General features: G+C 39.2%; 1 protein-coding gene across 1 annotated transcript in view; it reads left to right on the top strand.

Moving 5' to 3' along the window:
* ZC3H6 (zinc finger CCCH-type containing 6) overlaps nt 1-20103 on the top strand; it is a 75955-nt gene that overhangs the window by 21550 nt on the left and 34302 nt on the right. The window contains exons 2-4 of the mRNA XM_049784392.1: nt 1450-1630; nt 5719-5841; nt 12553-12829. Coding sequence (XP_049640349.1) covers nt 1450-1630; nt 5719-5841; nt 12553-12829 — 581 coding nt within the window. The remainder of the gene's footprint in view (nt 1-1449; nt 1631-5718; nt 5842-12552; nt 12830-20103) is intronic.

Genomic DNA, 20103 nt, shown 5'->3' with positions numbered 1-20103 from the left:
AGCATATTTAACTGATGACATTACTGTTGGGGCAGGGCATTTACCTTGCACATGGCCAATCCAGGTTTGATTCCCGGCATCCCTTATTATCCCCTGAACCCAACAGAAATGATCTCTGAGCACGGAGCCAGGAATAAGTCTGGAGCAGTATCAGCAGTATTCAATATTCCCTTCCCCCCAAAGAGCTTATATTACTGAAGATTTTATTTTAGCAGGAGCATGACATCAGTTTGGCAGGTTAGAATTATACATTCGTAATAACTTGAAAGTATTTTTTAAGTGCACATACTGTAGTGTAGACGCTAATGCTCATTTGCTTTCAGGAATAGACATTTGTCTTTCTGTACTATCATTTGTATATTTTTCACTTTTTTGGGGGGGACCACACCGGCAACGCTCAGGGGTTACTTCTGGCTATGTGTTCAGAAATCACTCCTAGCTTGTGTGTGTGGAGGGAACCATGTGGGACACCCAGGGGATCAAACTGGAATGTCCTAGGCTAGCGCAGGCAAGGCAGATAGATGCCTTACTGCTTGCGTCACCGCTCCAGCCCTTATATTTTTTACTTTTTTCAAACTGGAATCAAATGTTAAAGCTTTTTGTATTCATCTTCCTATTAGATCAGTTGGTTAGTGTTAATTTGTATGTAAAATATTATTTTAGCTGCCATGAGTACAAAAATGTCATAATACAATTTTTAGGCTTAAGTGTTGATAATGATAAAGATGCTAGCATATACATAGTGAACTTAGATTTATGATAGGTTTTTTTTAACAGATTAAATCTGAGGAATTTGCTATTCTGTTTTTGTGGCTTTGGGTTTTGTTACTTAACTGTTGTACTAGTTTTTTTAAATTTAAGTTTCTTTGTAAGAAAGAATTAATACAGTTATATATAGCTTTTAAAACTATCTGTGGACCACAGTTTGTTTGATTCAAATTTTTTAAATGTTAACTTGAAAATATTGAATTAGTTTAGTAGATGATAGCTTGTAATAATTTGATGTATTTCTGGATGTTTGTTCATTTTGAAAGAATCAGTGATCTGAATCAAAATCAGAGGTTGGCAAACTTTGGCAGCTAAAATTAGTTCTTACGGTGTTGGGTGTTGAAGAGTTGTTTAAAAATAAAAGGTGAAGAGACCAGTGAGATGGCGCCAAGAAAGGGCTCAAGTATGTGTTTTGCAGGTGGGAACCCTCGGTACAGTTCCCAACACCATACCCTTGTGGTTCCCCAATTCCATCCCAGCACTATGTAAAGGAATAATTTGCAACAGAAATCATATGTAGTCTTCTGTTGCAAAATAGTTATTGCCTGTCTCTTTATAGAAAAAGTTTGCCAACCTTTAAGCAAAATACATATAACTTAAATTCTTATATGCTTTCCTTTTCTTTTATTAATGTGATATTAGATTGATATTTGAAAATTAGTATTTTAATGTCTTCTACAGAGAAGATGGTGAATTAGAAGACGGTGAAATAGATGATGCAGGATTTGAGGAAACACAAGAACAGGAAGCAAAAGAGGATGAAAAGCAGAAAAATGAGAAAGCCTACAGAAAATCAAGGAAAAAACACAAGAAAGAAAGAGAGAAGAAAAAATCCAAAAGGAGAAAACGTGAGAAACATAAGGTTAGCATCTTCTTTTTATTCTTAAGATGTTTTTTTAATGAAATATAAAATATTAAGACAGAAAGTATAAATAATTGCCTATTTTTTTATAAAACAGATTCAGTCTTTTGTTTGTTTGTTTATTTTTTGGGGGGGTCACACCCGGCAGTGCTCAGGGGCTACTCCTGGCTCTATGCTCAGAAATCACTCCTGGAAGGCTCAAGGGACCGTATGGAATGCCAGAATTCGAACCACTGACCTTCTGCATGCAAGGCAAACACCTTACCTCCATGCTATCTCTCTGGCCCCAGATTTAGTCTTTTTATGTGGTTAATAGCTCTCTCTCTCATATAAATAATTATGTGAATTGTATTAAAAGTTTAAAAATAATCAAAAATGCCAGAGACATACTGTAGGAGTAAAGTCCTTACCTTGAATGTGACAATCCTATTAGATCCCAGTACCACATGGTCTTCCTGGGCACTATCAGGAATAATTCCTGAGAATTGAGCCAGGAGAAGTCTTGTACTGCTGGATATGACCCCAAGCAAACAAAACAAATAAGAAAAATAAAAACAAAAAACACCATCAAGATAGTTAATGTAAATTAAATCTTTTGAAATGATGAAGGATTATACTCAAGAATTTTAAATGGTTAGGGAGGGAAGTTTTTTTCCTTGGGCCAGAATGGGTAGGGTTCTTGCCTTGCAAAAGGCTGACTCTGCTTTGGTCTCTGGCAACATGTATGGTTTCCAGAGCATCACCAGGAATGATTCCTGAGTTCAGAGCTAGGAATAAACCTTGAGTATTGTGGGGAGTGATCCAACCATAAAACAAAACAAAATGAAAGTTAATTTCTCTATAAATAGAATTTGCAATATATGCATTGTTCCTCAGTTTATTTATTTAGTCATCATTTGTATCCTTTGGAACTCTCTGTTCTGTGTTTGGGTTTATAGAAATTAATAAAGCCCAGTCTCTGCTGGCTTACATTACATTCAAATATAACAAATGAAAAAATGCCATCAAAAAATAAGAAGGGCACTTTGGTGGTAGGTATGGTTTTAGATTTACCTCTCAAACTTTTTTTTTTTTAAACCCAGCAGCGCTCAGGGATTACTCCTGTCTCTATGCTCAGAAATCACTCATGGCAGGCTCAGGGGACCATATGGAATGCCGGGATTTGAACCACTGTCCTTCTGCATCTAAGGCAAATGCCTTACTGCTGTGCTATCTCCGGCCCCTTACCTCTCAGACTTACTTATAAGCATTTGCTTTCTTGAAACCAATCTGTTTTGTTTTTGGGTCACACCTGGCAGCGCTCAGGGGTCACTCCTGGTTCTACGCTCAGAAATCGCCCCCGGCAGGCTCGGGAGACTATATGGGATGCCGGGATTCGAAACACCATCCTTCTGCATGCAAGGCAAATGCCTTACCTCCATGCTATCTCTCCGGCCCCTTTCTTGAAATCAATCTTACCTTGATAAAAATATTATTAACAAAAGAAAAAAAATAGAGTGCTATATAGAGAATAATGTGTGCACTTTGGGAAGGAAAGAAAGGAAATATATGCTGACAAAAAACACAGGGAAATTTGGCAGCAATAGTGGGCTAATTTTCAAAACTCCTGAATTTTCTTTATTAAAAACAGCATTTTTTATAACAAAATTACATAATTTGCTGCTCTGTGGGTAGAACAGCAATGTCTGAATGCTAACTGAAGACAAAAAGAAGAGAGATCCAGAATGTGTGGGATACAAAGTGACATAGTAGAGGAATATGTGTGGAATATGAAGTATATACCACATTTTCTCATGTGTGGCCTTGAGTTGCACAGTAGAAGAATAACAAATGACCAAAAGCAACAGAACCTAAGAGTTGGTCTGAGGTGGAAGCCTCATGTCCCATGGAGTGCATGGGTCTGGAAGCAAACACAGACACAGAAAATAATCCACAAAAGGTGGAAGAGAATAAAACAGGTTCAGAAAACTTCTGCCACAAGCTTTCTACTCACTAGCAAAAGTATTCAGCAGGCAGATAGACTCGTTGTGGAAACCCAAGTAACAAGTGGCTTCTGAAACCCTGTGACCCAAGGTCTTTATTGAGAAGTTAAAGACCACCTCCCATGTGTGAAGAACAACTGTAGGGATAAGGGGCCAATCCAGAGGTACTTCTAGTTCATGAATAACAAGCACAAGCAAAGAAGAAGAATTATCCTGAATAGAATGAAAACCAGTTACTCCAACACTGGTCTACAGAACTGAGTTTGCTACAGCAGTGAAGGGGGAAGGGGGAGGATGTTGAGTTTGACCAGGATGATGTTGGGGATCCTGAGGATGATGGTGAGAAGGGAATTGGGCACTGGTGGAATGTGGAATGTTGTATTCATGAAACCCTTACATTGACAGTATTGTAAAATTATAAATCACAACTAAATTACAAAACTTTTAAGAAGAGCTGTTAAAAACTAGGACTATAACTCAGTAGTAGAAAGCATACTTTCTATATATGAGGCATTGAAGAACAAAGAACAAATCAAATAAATAGAATTTTGGTGAATATCTTTGGTTTATCTAGGCAAAATCCAAAAATACTCTTATTAAGAAAATAAATTTTTTTTTGGTTTTTTGGGCCACACCCGACATTGCTCAGGGGTTACTCCTGGCTGTCTGCTCAGAAATAGCTCCTGGCAGGCACGGGGGACCATATGGGACACCGGGATTCGAACCAACCACCTTTGGTCCTGGATTGGCTGCTTACAAGGCAAACACTGCTGTGCTATCTCTCCGGGCCCAAGAAAATAATATTTATATACATTTATTTAAATTGGTATTTTAATTCGTAAGCTAATACTGTAACATATTTTTAAAAAATTGGAGGGGTGGGGCCGGCGAGGTGGCGCTAGAGGTAAGGTGTCTGCTTTGCAAGCGCTAGCCAAGGAGAGACCGCAGTTTGGTCCCCCGGCATCCCATATGGTCCCTCCAAACCAAGGGCAATTTCTGAGCGCTTAGCCAGGAATAACCCCTGAGCATCAAACGGGTGTGGCCAGAAAAAAACAAAACAAAACAAAAATTGGAGGGGGTTGCACCCAAGTATTGGTCAGAAGGCCCATAGCTTTACTTGGCCATCTGGGCTGGCAATTCAGTGTTCCCAAAGATACTCTACTACATGGCCCGGCATACCAGGAATTACCTAAGCCACCCTACACTGTTGGAACTTCAGGGTCACTACCTGTGGTATTTGGGCACCTACAAGGTTTTCACTCAGATATTCTCACCACCATGTGATACCAGGGATTGAACCTGGGTTGAGTATATGCTTAGTATGCTTCCTACTCCATAATATCTTTACTATTTTATGGCCTATGGGAAGATATTTTAACATCTTTATAACATGTTAAATTTTAACACCTAGTTAACATGCTAAATATCGGAATATATTTAACATCACTTGATAGATCAACCAGAGAAATTTAAGGAAACATTAGTCTTAAAGAAGAAATGAAAAAACACTCCATTTTTTTTTTAAAGAGAACAACTTAAGATATAAGATATAAAGTCCTGGGCCAAGGGATAATTAGGTAAATGCTGCCATAAATCTTTCAGAAGAAAGGGAAGATGCAGTTTTCCTCAAGTTTTGTTTTGTTTTGGGACCACATTTAGTAGAACTCAGAAATTAGGGGCTGGAGATAGCATGGAGGTAAGGACAGTGGTTCGAATCCTGGCATCCCATATAGTCCCTTAGAGCCTGCCAGGCGAGATTTTGTAGAGCCGGAGTAACCCCTGAGCAAAACCGGATATGACCCAAAAAACAAAAAACAAAAACAAAAAAAGATTTCAGAAATTACTCTTGGCCCTGCACTTAGGAATCATTTCTAGACGCCTTGAACTTGGTTGGTCACATTTAAGGCAAGTACCCTTTCCAGCCCCTTCCATGGGAATTTTTAGAGAATTTGGAACTTTTCCTTTGGAACAAGTGTTTTTTTTTTCCCCAATTTAAAATCTCAGTGCCTGCTAAGATATTTAATAATTTATTGTCCAGCTTAAGCACATTTATCTAAATTTTCTTCTTTGCAGATATCTAATAATATTTTGTTTTACCTTATTTAGCACAATTCTCCATCTAGTGATGACAGTTCTGACTACAGCCTGGGTTCTGATGTTGAACATACAGAGAGTTACCACAAAAAAAGAAGTGGTTTCTACAGGGATTATGACATTCCATTTTCTCAGGTATTGCCTTTTTATATTTACAATAAGATACAATTTAATTTATCATTTTAACCATTTTTAGAATATTATTCAGTAGCACTAAGTATGATTTCTGTCCACTTTCAGAACCCTTCTGTCATTCCTTAAAAAAAAAAAAAACCTACTGCTCTGTTAGGTATATCTTATTTTCCCTGTGCTCAGCTTTTGCTTTTCACTTTCCATCTTGATGAATTTCCCTTCTCTAGATACCACATAGAGGGGATTTATATAGCATATATTCACTTTGGTGTCAAAATAAGTATTTTTATTTTCTTTATTTTTATTTATTTATTTATTTTTTATTTATTTTTGGGTTTTGGGCCACACCTGAAGATGTTCAGGGGTTACTCCTGGCTCTGCTCTCAGAAGTCACTCCTAGCAGGCTCTGAGGACCATATGGGATGCCGGGTATTAAACTCAGGTCCATCCTTGGTTGGCTGCTTACAAGCAAATGCCCTACTGCTGTACTATCGCTTCAGCTCCAAAATAAGTATTTTTCCCAAGGTTGGTTTGTATTGTATCATGATTTATTTTATCTCTTAAGGTTAAATCAACTTCCATTGAACATAAATACAATATGTTGTCTACTTCTCTTTGGGACTACACTTGGATCATTTCCTTTAGCTATGTTTCTATGTTCATGAGTATACAGATTACTCTTTAAGATTGTGCTTTCAATTTTTTTTTGTTATACCTAGAAGTAGGATTTCTGAATCCTATATTAATTTTGAGGTGCTGCTGAGGTGCTTATCACAATGACTTCACCATATTATATCCTCAACAGTACATCAGGATTTTTTTTTTTTTTTGGTGGTTTTTGGGTCACACCCGGCAGTGCTCAGGGTTTTTTCCTGGCTCCGTGCTCAGAAGTTGCTCCTGGCAGGCATGGGGGACCATATGGGACGCTGGAATTCGAACTGATGACCTTATGCATGAAAAGTAAACGCCTTACCTCTATGCTATCTCTCCAGCCCCACATCAGGATTTTTTAAATTTTTCCTATGTCCTTGCTAAAATAGCTTATTATTGTTGTTGTTGTTACATACAGATCTTTCTAATTGGTTATGAAATGGTATTTCTGTGGTTTTGAGGCATTGCTTTTACAAAATAAAATTGAATTTTTTTCTTTATTTTCTGTTTTTGGGCCAAATCCAGTGATGCTTAGGGGTTGGTTACTCCTGGCTTTGCATTCAGGAATTACTCCTCGTAGTGCTTGGGAGAGAACCATATGGGATCCCAGAAACTGAACCCTGGTCAGCCATGTGCAAGGCAAAAATGCTCTACCCTCTCTATACTGCCACTCTGGCTCCAAAAAAAACTTTTTTTTTTTTTTTTTGGACCACACCCGGCCATGCTCATGGGTTACTTCTGGCTCTGTGCTCAGAAATGACTCCTCGAAGGCTCCGGGGACCATATGGTTTGCTGGAGATCAAACCCAGGTCTGTGCTGGGTTGGTCATATGCAAGGTAAATGACCTACTGCTGTGCAATTGCTCTGGTCCCACAAACAAACAAACCCCACAAGATTTTTTAAGATATAGTATACAAAAATATTTAAATCTTTGAAGATATGGAATACATCATTCATTGATTGGTTTTCTATATCTGTGAGTAGATCTGAATTTCAGCCTGATGTCATTTTATTTTAACCTGATGTGCTTCATTTAGTCTTTATCATTTTTTTAAATTATCTTTATTTAAACACCGTGATTACAAATATAATTGTAGTTGTATGATTACAGTCATGTAAAGAACACCTCCCTTCACCAGTGCAGGATTCCCACCACCAATTTCCCAGATCTACCTACTCCCCACCCCACCCACACCTGTACTCGAGACAGGTTTTCTTTTTCCCTCATTCATTCACATTGTTATGATAGTTTTCAGTGTAGTTATTTCTCTAACTGCACTTATCACTCTATGTGGTGAGCTTCATGTCATGAGCTGCACCTACATAGGAAGATGGGGGGAAGGAAGGGTTGGGACTGAGGCAGTAAAATATTATAAATGAGCTTTGTAGGGCAGTATCAAGGTCACAATACAAGATGGATATTTTGGATATATAGAATATATGCATACAATACTATTAGTATGAAAACAAGGAGAAAATATTTCCACTGACTGTCCCAACATAAACCAGTGCTAGAACGGCCCGCCCTCCTCCCAGATCGCATTCCCATTAGTGTAGGGAGAGATAGGGAGAAATCCTGTTGACCCCTATAGAGTCCACCTAGACTGGCGCCCAGGGAAGGACTGAAGTCCAGGGGAGAAAAACCCTATACTTGGCAAGAGCTGGTCTCCAGAATCAAGGAGGAAAGAGGAAGCCAGATGTCTGCCTGCCCTCCTCCCCATACACCTCCCCCCTGAGTACGGAGGGAGGGGGAACCCTGTGGACCACTAAGAGTCCACCTGAATCCACTTCTGGCCATCTGAGCTGGCACCCAGGGAAGGCCTGGAGTCAGGGGGAAAAGACAAAGATGGCTGGGGGCCTGCCAAGCCTCCCAGCACTCCCCAGGCTAGGGAGAAAGGCTCTGGTATGGGGCCTCCCCAAACCCTATACCTGGCAAGGGCTGGTCTCCTGAATCAAAGAGGAGACCGGAAGCCAGATGTCTGCCCGCCCTCCTCCCCATGTCTTTATTATTTTTTACCATATCTTTACTATCAGTAAATGTTGCTTATTTTTTTTGTTAAACTTGTTTGTTTCACTCTTACTTTATAACTTTTTATTTTGTCAAATGTCAGAAAGACTATCTAAATCCTTACTGATAAATATGTTTTAGTCATTTCAAAGGATGAACATATGAAGCCTTAGGGCAGGGGTCTCAAACTCACAGCCCGACCGTTTGCGGCCCTCCGTACAACATTTTGTGGCCTGCGGCCAGCCTTCAAATATTGCAGTATTCGCGATTATTCGCTTACCGAATAATCGCAGTAAAAATCGCATTACTAAGAAAAAAAATTAAACATTCCATTCAGGATATGCAAATGTTTAATGCGATTTTTTGCGATTTTTTTCTTACTAATGCAATATATTATTGCGAATATTTGGTAAGCGAAATCCCTTATGCGGCCCTACCTCACCCCGACTTTGCCTCCTGCGGCCCCCAGGTAAATTGAGTTTGACACCCCTGCCTTTGGGAGGTTCTAGAGAACTGCGGTAGCTCTGCCAGTTCTCATCCATTTTGAAATTCCTATAGTGTTCACAGCATGCAGATGGTGTTCTGATCCAAATGTTAAACATATCAGCAGACCATAGGAGAGCTTCACAGTAGAAATCCAAGCATGGGAGTCTTGCACCATGAGATAGATTTAGGAATATTTGTAATTAGAAAGTCAAGGGAAGGAAGATGGAACATTTAGGTATAATTCTATTTTTAAAAGTCAGTATGGGGATTTATTTTTGTTTTGTTTTTGTTTTTTTGTTTTGTTTTTGGGCCTCTCTTAGCAATGCTCAGGGGTTACTCCTAACTCTGCACTCAAAAATCGCTCCTGGCAGGTTCAGAAGACCATATGGGATGCTGAGAATCGAACCTCGGTTCTTCCAGGTCAACTGCATTGAAGGCAAATGCCTTACCACTGTGCTATCTCTTCAGCCCCTGGAGATTATTTTTGTAAAGATTGTAAACTTTCAGAATAATACTGATTGAACATCACACTATGACAAGTACACTTTCTAGAAAAAATTTCAAATTACTCATGAAATTACTTATTTTTTTTTTTTTTTTGTGGTTTTTGGGTCACACCCGGCAGTGCTCAGGGGTTACTCCTGGCTTCATGCTCAGAAATTGCTCCTGGCAGGCACGGGGGACCATATGGGACGCCGGGATTCGAACCGATGACCTTCTGCATGAAAGGCAAATGCCTTACCTCCATGCTATCTCTCCGGCTCCGAAATTACTTATTTTATAAAGCATAAACATTTATCATTATATAAATTTAAAATTAAAATTTCATTATGTAAATACATACAATTAAACCTTTTTTTGGGGGGGCCACACTTGGTGGCGCTTGAGTTATTCCTGACTATATGCTCAGAAATCATTCCTGATTTGGGGGACCATATGAGACGCCAGGGATCGAACTGAGGTCCATCTTGGGTGGGCTGCGTGCAAGGCAAATGTCGTACTGCTTCCAGCCCCTAAATCATATTTTTATAAAAGGAAATATAAGAGGCATTAATCTTCCACTTAATCTTAAGTAATTATTTTTTGGGGGTTTTTTGTATACTTATTTTAATTTTTTAATGTTTATAGTGGCTTTTAAAAATATGACTGAGGGCCTGGAGAGATAGCACAGCAGCATTTGCCTTGCAAGCAGCCGATCCAGGACCAAAGGTGGTTGGTTCGAATCCCGGTGTCTCATATGGTCCCCCGTGCCTGCCAGGAGCTATTTCTGAGCAGACAGCCAGGAGTAACCCCTGAGCACCGCTGGGTGTGGCCCAAAAACCAAAAAAAAAAAAAAAAAATGACTGAACATTGCCTTTTGTTTACAATTGAATTTTCTTCTGAATTTCTGCATGCTAGGTAGACAAACGCTTATAAGCTATCTTCTTTATTATAAATATTTAGCTAAAATAGAATTAAATTTTATAGCATTTTCAAACTACTATTTTAACAATTTGAGAAAGCTTACAAACTTTCAAAGTACTACTTAAAACAAATCAGAAATCTAATTTAGTTTTCAAAATTTAAAACTGCTTTATTTTTCTTTATGTTCAATATAAAGATCTTAAAATTTTATGCATTTTATTTAATATACAGAGTATCAAAGTCAACATGTTGATATTCCGGCAGGATAGCTACTTTATAGCTTACTTTAAATATACTGAGCTGAGTGGGTTATGATTTGGACTATCCTAGATCTTCAAGTTGTAATTATGTAATTCTTGCTTTTTTAAAATTGCAATAAGAAATGATAGAACTAATAGGGATTGAACTACTTGTAGTTTATATTGAAACATCTATGTCTAAGTGTATTCTTCATATTCATATATTTTAGTAAAGAAGCACTAAAAGTAGTAAATTATATTTTAGTAAATAGTTCCTAACAACAATTTATTCATGGGAAGGTTTTTACTATTAGTAAAACTCCATTTTTTATTAGTTCTCAGAAATAAATTTTTTTGTTTTTACAGTGTATGTGAGACATTATTTGCATTAGATTTGAGACATGTATTTCCCTATTGAGATATATCTCTGACCTCATATTTTGTTGATTTTTCCCTAAATAGATTTTTGTGTGTGTGTGTGTGTGTGGTTTTGGGGTCACACCCGGCAGTGCTCAGGGGCTATTCCTGGCTCCAGGCTCAGAATTGCTCCTGGCAGGCACAGGGGACTATATGGGGTGCCGGGATTCGAACTGATGACCTCCAGCATGAAAGGCAAATACCTTACCTCCATGCTATCTCTCCGGCCCCCCTAAATAGATTTTTTAATGAAATATGCACTTTGGAAATACATATAAAAATACCATTTGGAAATTTTTCAGTAGTAAGAATTTTTTCTACTTCCCAGGTTATTTTTATTTTCATTTTTTTTTTTTTTTAGTTTTTGGAGAAGTAATTTATATGTAATTGTATATTTTAAATATTTCTTTACATATAACATAAGACATAGAAAACAAAAGCATCATGAAGAAGGGAGTGTGATAATATAGTGGTAGGGAGTTTGCCTTGCACATGCCAATCTGAGTTTGATCCTGACATCCCAGTATAAGCCCTGAGTCTGCCAGGAACCAGGAGTAACCTGAGTGCTTCTGGTTGTGGTTCCCCCACCCCCAAATACCAAAATACTAATAAAAATCGATGAGTATTATAATATTATAATAGTAACATCAGTAACACTTTTTACTTAGTTTTCTGGTTGGTTGGTTGGTTTTGGTTTTTGGGCCACACCAGGAGGCACTCGCTTTACTCGTGGCTCTGTGCTCAGAAATCACTCTTGGCAGGCTAGGGGGACCATATGGGATGCTGGGTATCGAACACAGGTCTATCTAGGGTCAGCAGCATGTAAGGCAAATGCCCTACTGCTGTGCTATCGCTCTGGCCCCATTTCTTACTTCGTTTTATATATTTTCTTACATAAATAATAACCAAAAGGCACAACGAGGAACTACTTTTTCCCTTCTTTTTTATTTGGTTTTGGGCCACACCTGGTGGCCTTAGAGATTAATCATTCCTCTGTGCTCAGAAATCAGTTCTGGCAGGTTCAGGGGATCATATAGGTTGCCAGGTATTGAACCTGGATTGGCCACATGCAAGGCAAATGTTCTACCCCCTGTGCTATCTCTCCAGCCCCCCTTTTTCCTTTCTTTTACCAATTTCTTTTTTTTTTTGGTTTTTGGGCCACACCCATTTGACACTCAGGTATTACTCCTGGCTAAGTGCTCAGAAGTCGCTCCTGGCTTGGGGGATCATATGGGACGCGGGGGGATCGAACCGCGGTCCGTCCTAGGCTAGCGCAGGCAAGGCAGGCACCTTACCTCTAGCGCCACTGCCCGGCCCTCTTTTACCAATTTCTTGAAATTAAAAAGATACTTTGTGGTACTATGAATTCCTGTATGTTGCTATATGTAATATATAATATAATATATATGTACAGATACATATATATACATGCAGAGAAAGAAAGAGACACAGATATCTATTTCAGTGCATAATTGAAAAATCTTAATATTGTTCTCTATTTTCAACTAGCATGGACATGTATCAGGAAGTTATATGACATCAAAGAAGAGTCAACATAACAAAAAATTTAAGAGTAAAGAATATGATGAGTATAGTACCTACAGTGATGACAACTTTGGTAACTACAGTGATGATAACTTTGGCAACTATAGTCAGGAAACAGAGGAAGATTTTGCTAATCAGCTTAAGCAATACAGACAACCTAAAGATACTTCTAATACTGCTTTTGGATCATCATATTCTAAGGAACAAAGCAAAAAACAAAGAATGAAAGGAGTTCATCAAGGTGAGTTTGAAAATGTCAGTCTGTTTTTTAGTATGTTTTTTAGTTTTGAATCTTATTTAAAATATATCCTCAAAATCAGTTTATTCTTGTTGCTTCTGAGTTATTTTAAAATTTATTTTGTAGAACATAAAGTAAAAATAATCTTTTAAATATATTAAAATTTAAAATATTTTAGTTGCATTCTAAATATTTGACATGATTTACATGCAATAACCCTGGGTACAATTTTTGGCACCACATGTTCCCCCAAGAACTGTGTTGGATTAGGGGCCGGGAAGGTGGCGCTAGAGGTAAGGTGTCTGCCTTACAAGCGCTAGCCAAGAAACGGACCGCGGTTCGATCCCCCGGCGTCCCATATGGTCCCCCCAAGCCAGGGGCAATGATTTCTGAGCACATAGCCAGGAGTAACCCCTGAGCGTCAAACGGGTGTGGCCCAAAAACCAAAAAAAAAAAAAAAAAAGAACTGTGTTGGATTGACTTTCAAACATTGCTAGATGTGGTCTTGAAACAAGAAACACAATATGAATGTATTGATATTTGAGCCTACTAGGACTTTAATATATAAAAAGTTATAAAAATGTAACAAAAACCTTGACTTTTATATTTTTCTTCTATATTAGTATATTGAAAAGTAATGTATTTTTCAGTTTTTTTAATTATTCTACATATTAATTTATATTTTATCCCTGTAAAGATAGAATTTTAGAGTGATTTATATTGTTTGCATGGTTTTTGGGGGGGTCATACAGGGTAATGCTTAGGGACTACTTCAGGCTCTTATGTCAGGTTTTATCACTCCTAGTGGAGCTTGGGGAGCATATAGAGTGCTGGGGATCACTAGGGGTTGGCCTCATGCAAGGCAAGTACCCACCTGCTGTTATCACTCTAGTCCCTGGAATGCTTTTTTTTTTTTTCCATTTAAGTAAGTAAACAGGGCCCGGAGAGATAGCACAGTGGCGTTTGCCTTGCAAGCAGCCGATCCAGGACCAAAGGTGGTTGGTTCGAATCCCGGTGTCCCATATGGTCCCCTGTGCCTGCCAGGAGCTGTTTCTGAGCAGACAGCCAGGAGTAACCCCTGAGCACTGCCGGGTGTGACCCAAAAACCAAAAAAAAAAAAAAAAAAAAGTAAGTAAACAATAAAGCAGAATGAAAGGTTCTGCCATCACTGGACAATTTGCAAAGGAATTTGTAGACTTACAGTCCAGGGGCGCTTTCAATGTGGGCAGCATTGCATAATTATTTAGTATTTGTGTTTGTTTAAAAGGTCCCTTAACAATACTTGCTTTAAGGGTGGGCATATGGCTCAATATATTCAATCTCTGTTACTAAAAAAAAAGTAAAATTGCTCCCCCCACAAAACATTTTAATTAAAAAATATAAAATTAAGCTTCAGAATATAGTGATAATCTTTGTATTGCCAGACTATAGATATTCTTCAAGATTGTAAATTAGAACATAATATAAAATAGAAAAAACCTGCCTTGGACCAGAGAAGTACAGTGGGTAGGTTGCTTACCTGCAGACAGTAGACCTGCATTTGATCCCTAGTACTTGCATACATTCCCTTTAGCACTACTGAGAATGACCCTTGAGTGTAAAGTTAGAAGTAAGCTCTGAGAACAGTCAGGAGTAAGAGGTGAAGTAGCTCAAATATTTACTTACTGAAATATATAAAAGTTAAAAACATTCATGAACTGTTCACTTATTCATCTCATATACAGAGGTGTATGATTTGTGGAGAGAGAGGGACAACTTGGCATCAGAACTATGGATAACATAAGAATCAGATGAGAGAGTACAGTGGGTACAGAGAGTACAGAGTACAGTATTTGCTTTGCACCCACCTTCCCAGGTTTGATCTCCAACATTCCATATTATCCCGACTACCACCAGGAGTAAGCCCTAAAAAAGAAAAAAAAAAAATAGGTCAGATCTACCCTTACCCCTTAAGTGTTGTCCAGCATAAAGGAACCTAGTATAGGGTTTTTGATACTTTGGGCACTTTGGAGAATAGCATTTTATACTTAAAGAATAAACATTAATAGATTTCGAGAAAATTTTCTGATTAAAATTATTGATTAAAAATAGACTTTATTTTTTGTTTTGGGGCCACACCTGGCAGTGCTCAGGAATTGCTCCTTACTCCACGCTCAGGAATCACTCCTGGAAGTGTTTTGGGGACCATATGGGATTCTAGGGATCAACCAGTGGTCCTCAAACTTTTTAAACAGGGCCAGTTCACAGTCCCTCAGACCATTGGAGGACCAGACTATAGTAAAGACAAAAAGTCTGAACAAATTCTTATGCACATTGCATATATCTTGTTTTGAAGTGAAGAAACAAAACGGGAACAAATACAATATGTGGCCTGTGGGCTGTAGTTTGAGGACCACTGGATCAAACCCACGTCACCATATGCAAGGCAAGTGCCTTGCCCACTTTACTATCACTCCTTCCCCCAAATAGATTTTTCAGTGCCAGGAGATGTGATTCAGGTGGTAGAGCTCTTGCCTTTCAAGCATAAGACAGACAGTTAGGGCCCGGAGAGATAGCACAGCGGCATTTGCCTTGCAAGCAGCCGATCCTGGACCTAAGGTGGTTGGTTCGAATCCCGGTGTCCCATATGGTCCCCCGTGCCTGCCAGGAGCTATTTCTGAACAGACAGCCAGGAGTAACCCCTGAGCACCGCCGGGTGTGGCCCAAAAACAAAAACAAAAACAAAGGACAGACAGTTAGATACCAGCCAACTGAGATCCCAGTGGCTTTTTAGCATCTCCAGAGGCACAACAAAGTGTGTCTTCAGCAAGTACCAGAACCAAAGCATGGGAGCATTGCTCCACAACCAGTGTTTAGCTCCAGTCACAACAGCAAAGGGAAGGAAAATACAAAAAAAAAAAAAAAAGTTTATTTAATATGTCTGCCTCAAGAAATTTGGAACAGAGGAAAGATAAAGCACTAATTAATCATTTAATTGTAAAAAGGAGACAATTCTAAATTTTCTTATATTTTTCTCCAAAATATTGAGTACCAGTTGGTTTTCATTTGTTTACTTTTTCTAGGCACTACAATTTTCAGTCTTATTAAAGATAGAGTTTCTCTTTGGGGAGGGGCTCACATTTGGCGGTGCTCTGGGGTTACTCCTGGCTCTGTGCTCAGAAATCGCTCCTAGCGGGCACAGGAATCATATGGAGTGCCGGGATTGACATGGTCCATCCTGGATTGGCTGTGTGCAAGGCAAACACCCTACCACTGTGCTATCTCTCTGGTGCCTCAACAACACACCCTCCACCAGAATGCCCCCATCCCTCAGCTACCCTGTATACTTCCCCATTCAGTAGATCATTTCACAGGCTCTGTTGCAGTGCAACATTTGTTATTCCATTACTGTGTTCTTTATATCCCACTTAGGAGAATAGTAATTCAACGTCTGTTCCTTTCCTGACTAAATTCACTCAATATGTTATTTTCCAGATCCATTCACATAGCAGCAAATTTCATTATTTTTATCTTGTCTTATAGCTGAGTAGTATTCCATTGTGTATGTGTACCATGGTTTCTTTATCTAGTCATCTATTCTTGGACACATGAATTGTTTCCATATTTTAGCTATTCTGTTACCGAAGAGGGTAGATGTCTTTTCTGAATAGAGTTTTTGAGTCCTTGGAGTAGATGCCAAGGTGTGGAATCACTGGGTCATTTGAAATTCAAAAGGGTTCAGTTAGGCTACATTCCCACCAATAGAAGATGAGGGTTCCCTTTTACATCCACATCAACACTAGTTTATACACTATCACTCTATATTCTTTTTTTTTTGGACCACACCCAGCGGTGCTCAGGGGTTACTCCTGGCTGTCTGCTCAGAAATAGCTCCTGGCAGGCACGGGGGACCATATGGGACACCGGGATTCGAACCAACCACCTTTGACCTTGGATCGGCTGCTTGCAAGGCAAACGCCGCTGTGCTATCTCTCCGGGCCCATCACTCTATATTCTTAACTGCTTTGTCAAAGTTTAGCTGTCTATATATCTTTACATCTTTCTGTGGGTTCTCAATTCTTTTTTATTGGTCTGAGGATCTGTATTTGTTCCAGTACCACACTGTTTTGTTTTGGGGTCACACCTAACTGTGTTCAGGGATTATTCCTGGCTCTGTACTCAGAGTTTAGTCCTGGTGGGCTCTGGGGACCATATGGAGGTGCCCAAGATCAAATCTGCATGGACCAGGGCTGGAGCGATAGCACAGCAGCATTTGCCTTGCACGTGGCCAACCCAGAACAGACCCTAGTTTGATTCCTGGTATCCCATATGGTCCCCCAAGCCTGCTAGGAGTGAATTCTGAGTGCAGAGCCAGGAGTAGCCCCTAAGCACTCCAACTCCCCCAGTCTTTATAGACCACATGTGAAGCAAGCAGCATGCCCACTGTACTATCACTCTGGCCCTCAAACCACTGCCTTGATTATATCTTTATAGTATAACTTAAGATTGTGAGGGTAAGCCTTCAATTTTCTTTTTTCTAGGATTGCTTTATTTGTGGTTTTATTACTTCATATAAGTTTTAACAGCACTTAGTCTGTGTCTTTAAAAACTGTCATGGGACTTGGCTGAAGAGATAGTACAGTAAATAAGATGCTTGCTTTGCATGTAGGCAACCTGAGTTCAATCCCCAGCATCCCAGTTGGGCCCTTGAGTACTGTCAGAGTGATTCCTGAGTGCAGAGCCAAGAATAATCCCAGGGCATCGTTGATGTGGTCCAAATACAAAAAGAATAAAACAAATATGTCATGATACAAAAATATTTTTGACCCATACCAAGTTGATACCCAAAAAGGAGATGTACAGGGGCCAGAGTGATGATGCAGTGGTAGGGCGTTAGCCTTGCGTGCAGCTGACCCAGGACGGACTGCGGTTCTATCCCCTGGTGTCCTATATGGTCCTCCAAGTCAGGTGCGATTTCTGAGCGCATAGCCAGGAGTAACCCCTGAGCGTCGTCATCTGATGTGCCAAAAAAAAAAATAAATAGGGGCCGGGCGGTGGCGCTGGAGGTAAGGTGCCTGCCTTACCTGCGCTAGCCTAGGAGACGGACCGCGGCTCGATTCCCCGGCGTCCCATATGGTCCCCCAAGCCAGGAGCGACTTCTGAGCGCATAGCCAGGAGTAACCCCTGAGCATCACCGGGTGTGGCCCAAAAACCAAAAAAAAAAATAATAATAATAAATAAATAAATAAATAAATAAAATAAAGGTGATGTACAGAGTCTGAAGTGATGGTCTAGCAGGTAAAGTGCTTGGTTTAACCCAAGTTTCATCCACAGATCCCATATGGTGTCTCCCAAGCACTTCCATGAGTAATTGCTGATTGCAGAGCCAGAACATAAGCATCACCAAGTGTGACTCAAAAACTTAAAAACAACAACAAAACAAAGATGTACCAAGTTATAACACAGTAAATTTGTATGAATATACCAGTCTCTCAAAGTACTCATCTGTTCTTTGAGGTTAAAATTGGTATGCTCCTACTAAATTTTATATGTTTTGTTTCTGTTTTTTGTTTTTTTTGGGCCACACCTACTGGCATTTAGGGATTACTTCTGGCTCTGTGCTCAGAAATCACTTCTGGCAGGCTCAGGGGACCAAAAGGGGATTGAACCCGGGTCATCCTGGGTCAGTTGTGTGCAAGGCAAACACTACCCACGGTGCCATCGCTTTGACCCCAGTTTTATATAGTTTTTAATGATTAAAACTTTCATACATTATTTTATAGGTTTAGTGTCATTATTAGAACTAATAGGAAACTTAATTTAGTATGACTTTAGTAAAACAAGAGACCACTTTTATTAGCTGATCACATAATATTTATAATTTAGATTTTTTTTCAATATCAGAAATTGAACCTAGAGCTCAACACACATAATGTGCGTATCTTTTTGTTTGTCTTTGCCCTTTATCCAGCAGTGCTGAGGGCTTCCTATCTTTGTGTTTATGCTCAGGAATTACTCCTGGCAATGTTCAGGGAACCATATGTTATGCCTGGGATTGAACTAGAGTCAGCCTTATGCAAGGCAAGTGCTTTAACCCCATCTATATCTTTGGCCCTAACTTGTATATTTTTAGATACCTTTATGTACAAAGTTTTTAAAAAGAAAAGTATAAATTATATTTGTTTATAACATATATTCCAAATTATCAATAGAAACTCAATTTTCTATAAATTACTGGTATCTACAGTGTCTTCCATATAGGTGAGTTTAATTTTAACTGTCTTAAAAACAAAATTCTGGTATAGTAACATTGAACACCTAAAAACTAAAAGCATTAACACCATTATAAGCCATGGTACCTCAATTATTTAGCTATTTTTCTTTCGGGGTTACACCTGGCAATTGAGCATATTACTCCTGGCTCTGCACTCAGGAATCAGTCCTGGAGGTGCTCAAGGAACTAAATGGGATGCCAGGGATTATACCTGGGTTGTCTGTATTCAAGGCATGTTCCTTATCCACTGTACTATCTCTCTAGCCCCAATTATCTGAGTAATGAAAAACCTTATTAATTTTATATTCTAAGGAAATTGGAAATGTAAATTAGGTTTTATTTCTCAACCATATGTATTCTTTTTTTCTTTTTTTCTGGTTTTTGGGCCACACCCGGCGGTGCTCAGGGGTTACTCCTGGCTGTCTGCTCAGAAATAGCTCCTGGCAGGCATGGGGGACCATAAGGGACACCGGGATTCAAACCAACTACCTTTGGTTCTGGATCGGCTGCTTGCAAGGCAAACACCGCTGTGCTTTCTCTCCGGGCCCAACCATATGTATTCTTATGTATATTCTTATTTCCTGTGTATATGTCTCTGTCTCTGTCTCTGTCTCTCTCTCTCTCTCTCTGTGTGTGTGTGTGTGTGTGTGTGTATTTTGGTGGAAAAGGGGATTTTAGGCCACATTTTTTCCAGTTACATATATCTAGCCCAGATTTTCTTATTTCTTTTCTTTTTTTTTAACATTTAGATTCTTGAAGAAAACAAATAGAGGAATATCTGTGTAGTTTAGAGCTATTTCTCAACCAGGATTACTGTTGCCCCTAAGATATTCCAAAGGGGCCACTGGTGAAAATGTGTAAATGGGAAGACATGCAGAGAACTTGGAGGCCAACTGGTATAGGGTGAACCACTCAGATAATGGTTGAAAAACACTTAGAGCACCTGCTATACTAGTGTATGATGATGCATTCAATTTGGTGTCCCAAGTGGGCCAAGTGTGATCCTGGCTGTTCTTTTGAACTT

The sequence above is a fragment of the Suncus etruscus genome, chromosome 12 (genome assembly GCF_024139225.1).
Source record: "Suncus etruscus isolate mSunEtr1 chromosome 12, mSunEtr1.pri.cur, whole genome shotgun sequence".
Taxonomy (NCBI): domain Eukaryota; kingdom Metazoa; phylum Chordata; class Mammalia; order Eulipotyphla; family Soricidae; genus Suncus; species Suncus etruscus.
Note: the sequence above shows the minus strand (reverse complement) of the source record. Positions and strands in the feature narration are given on the sequence as shown.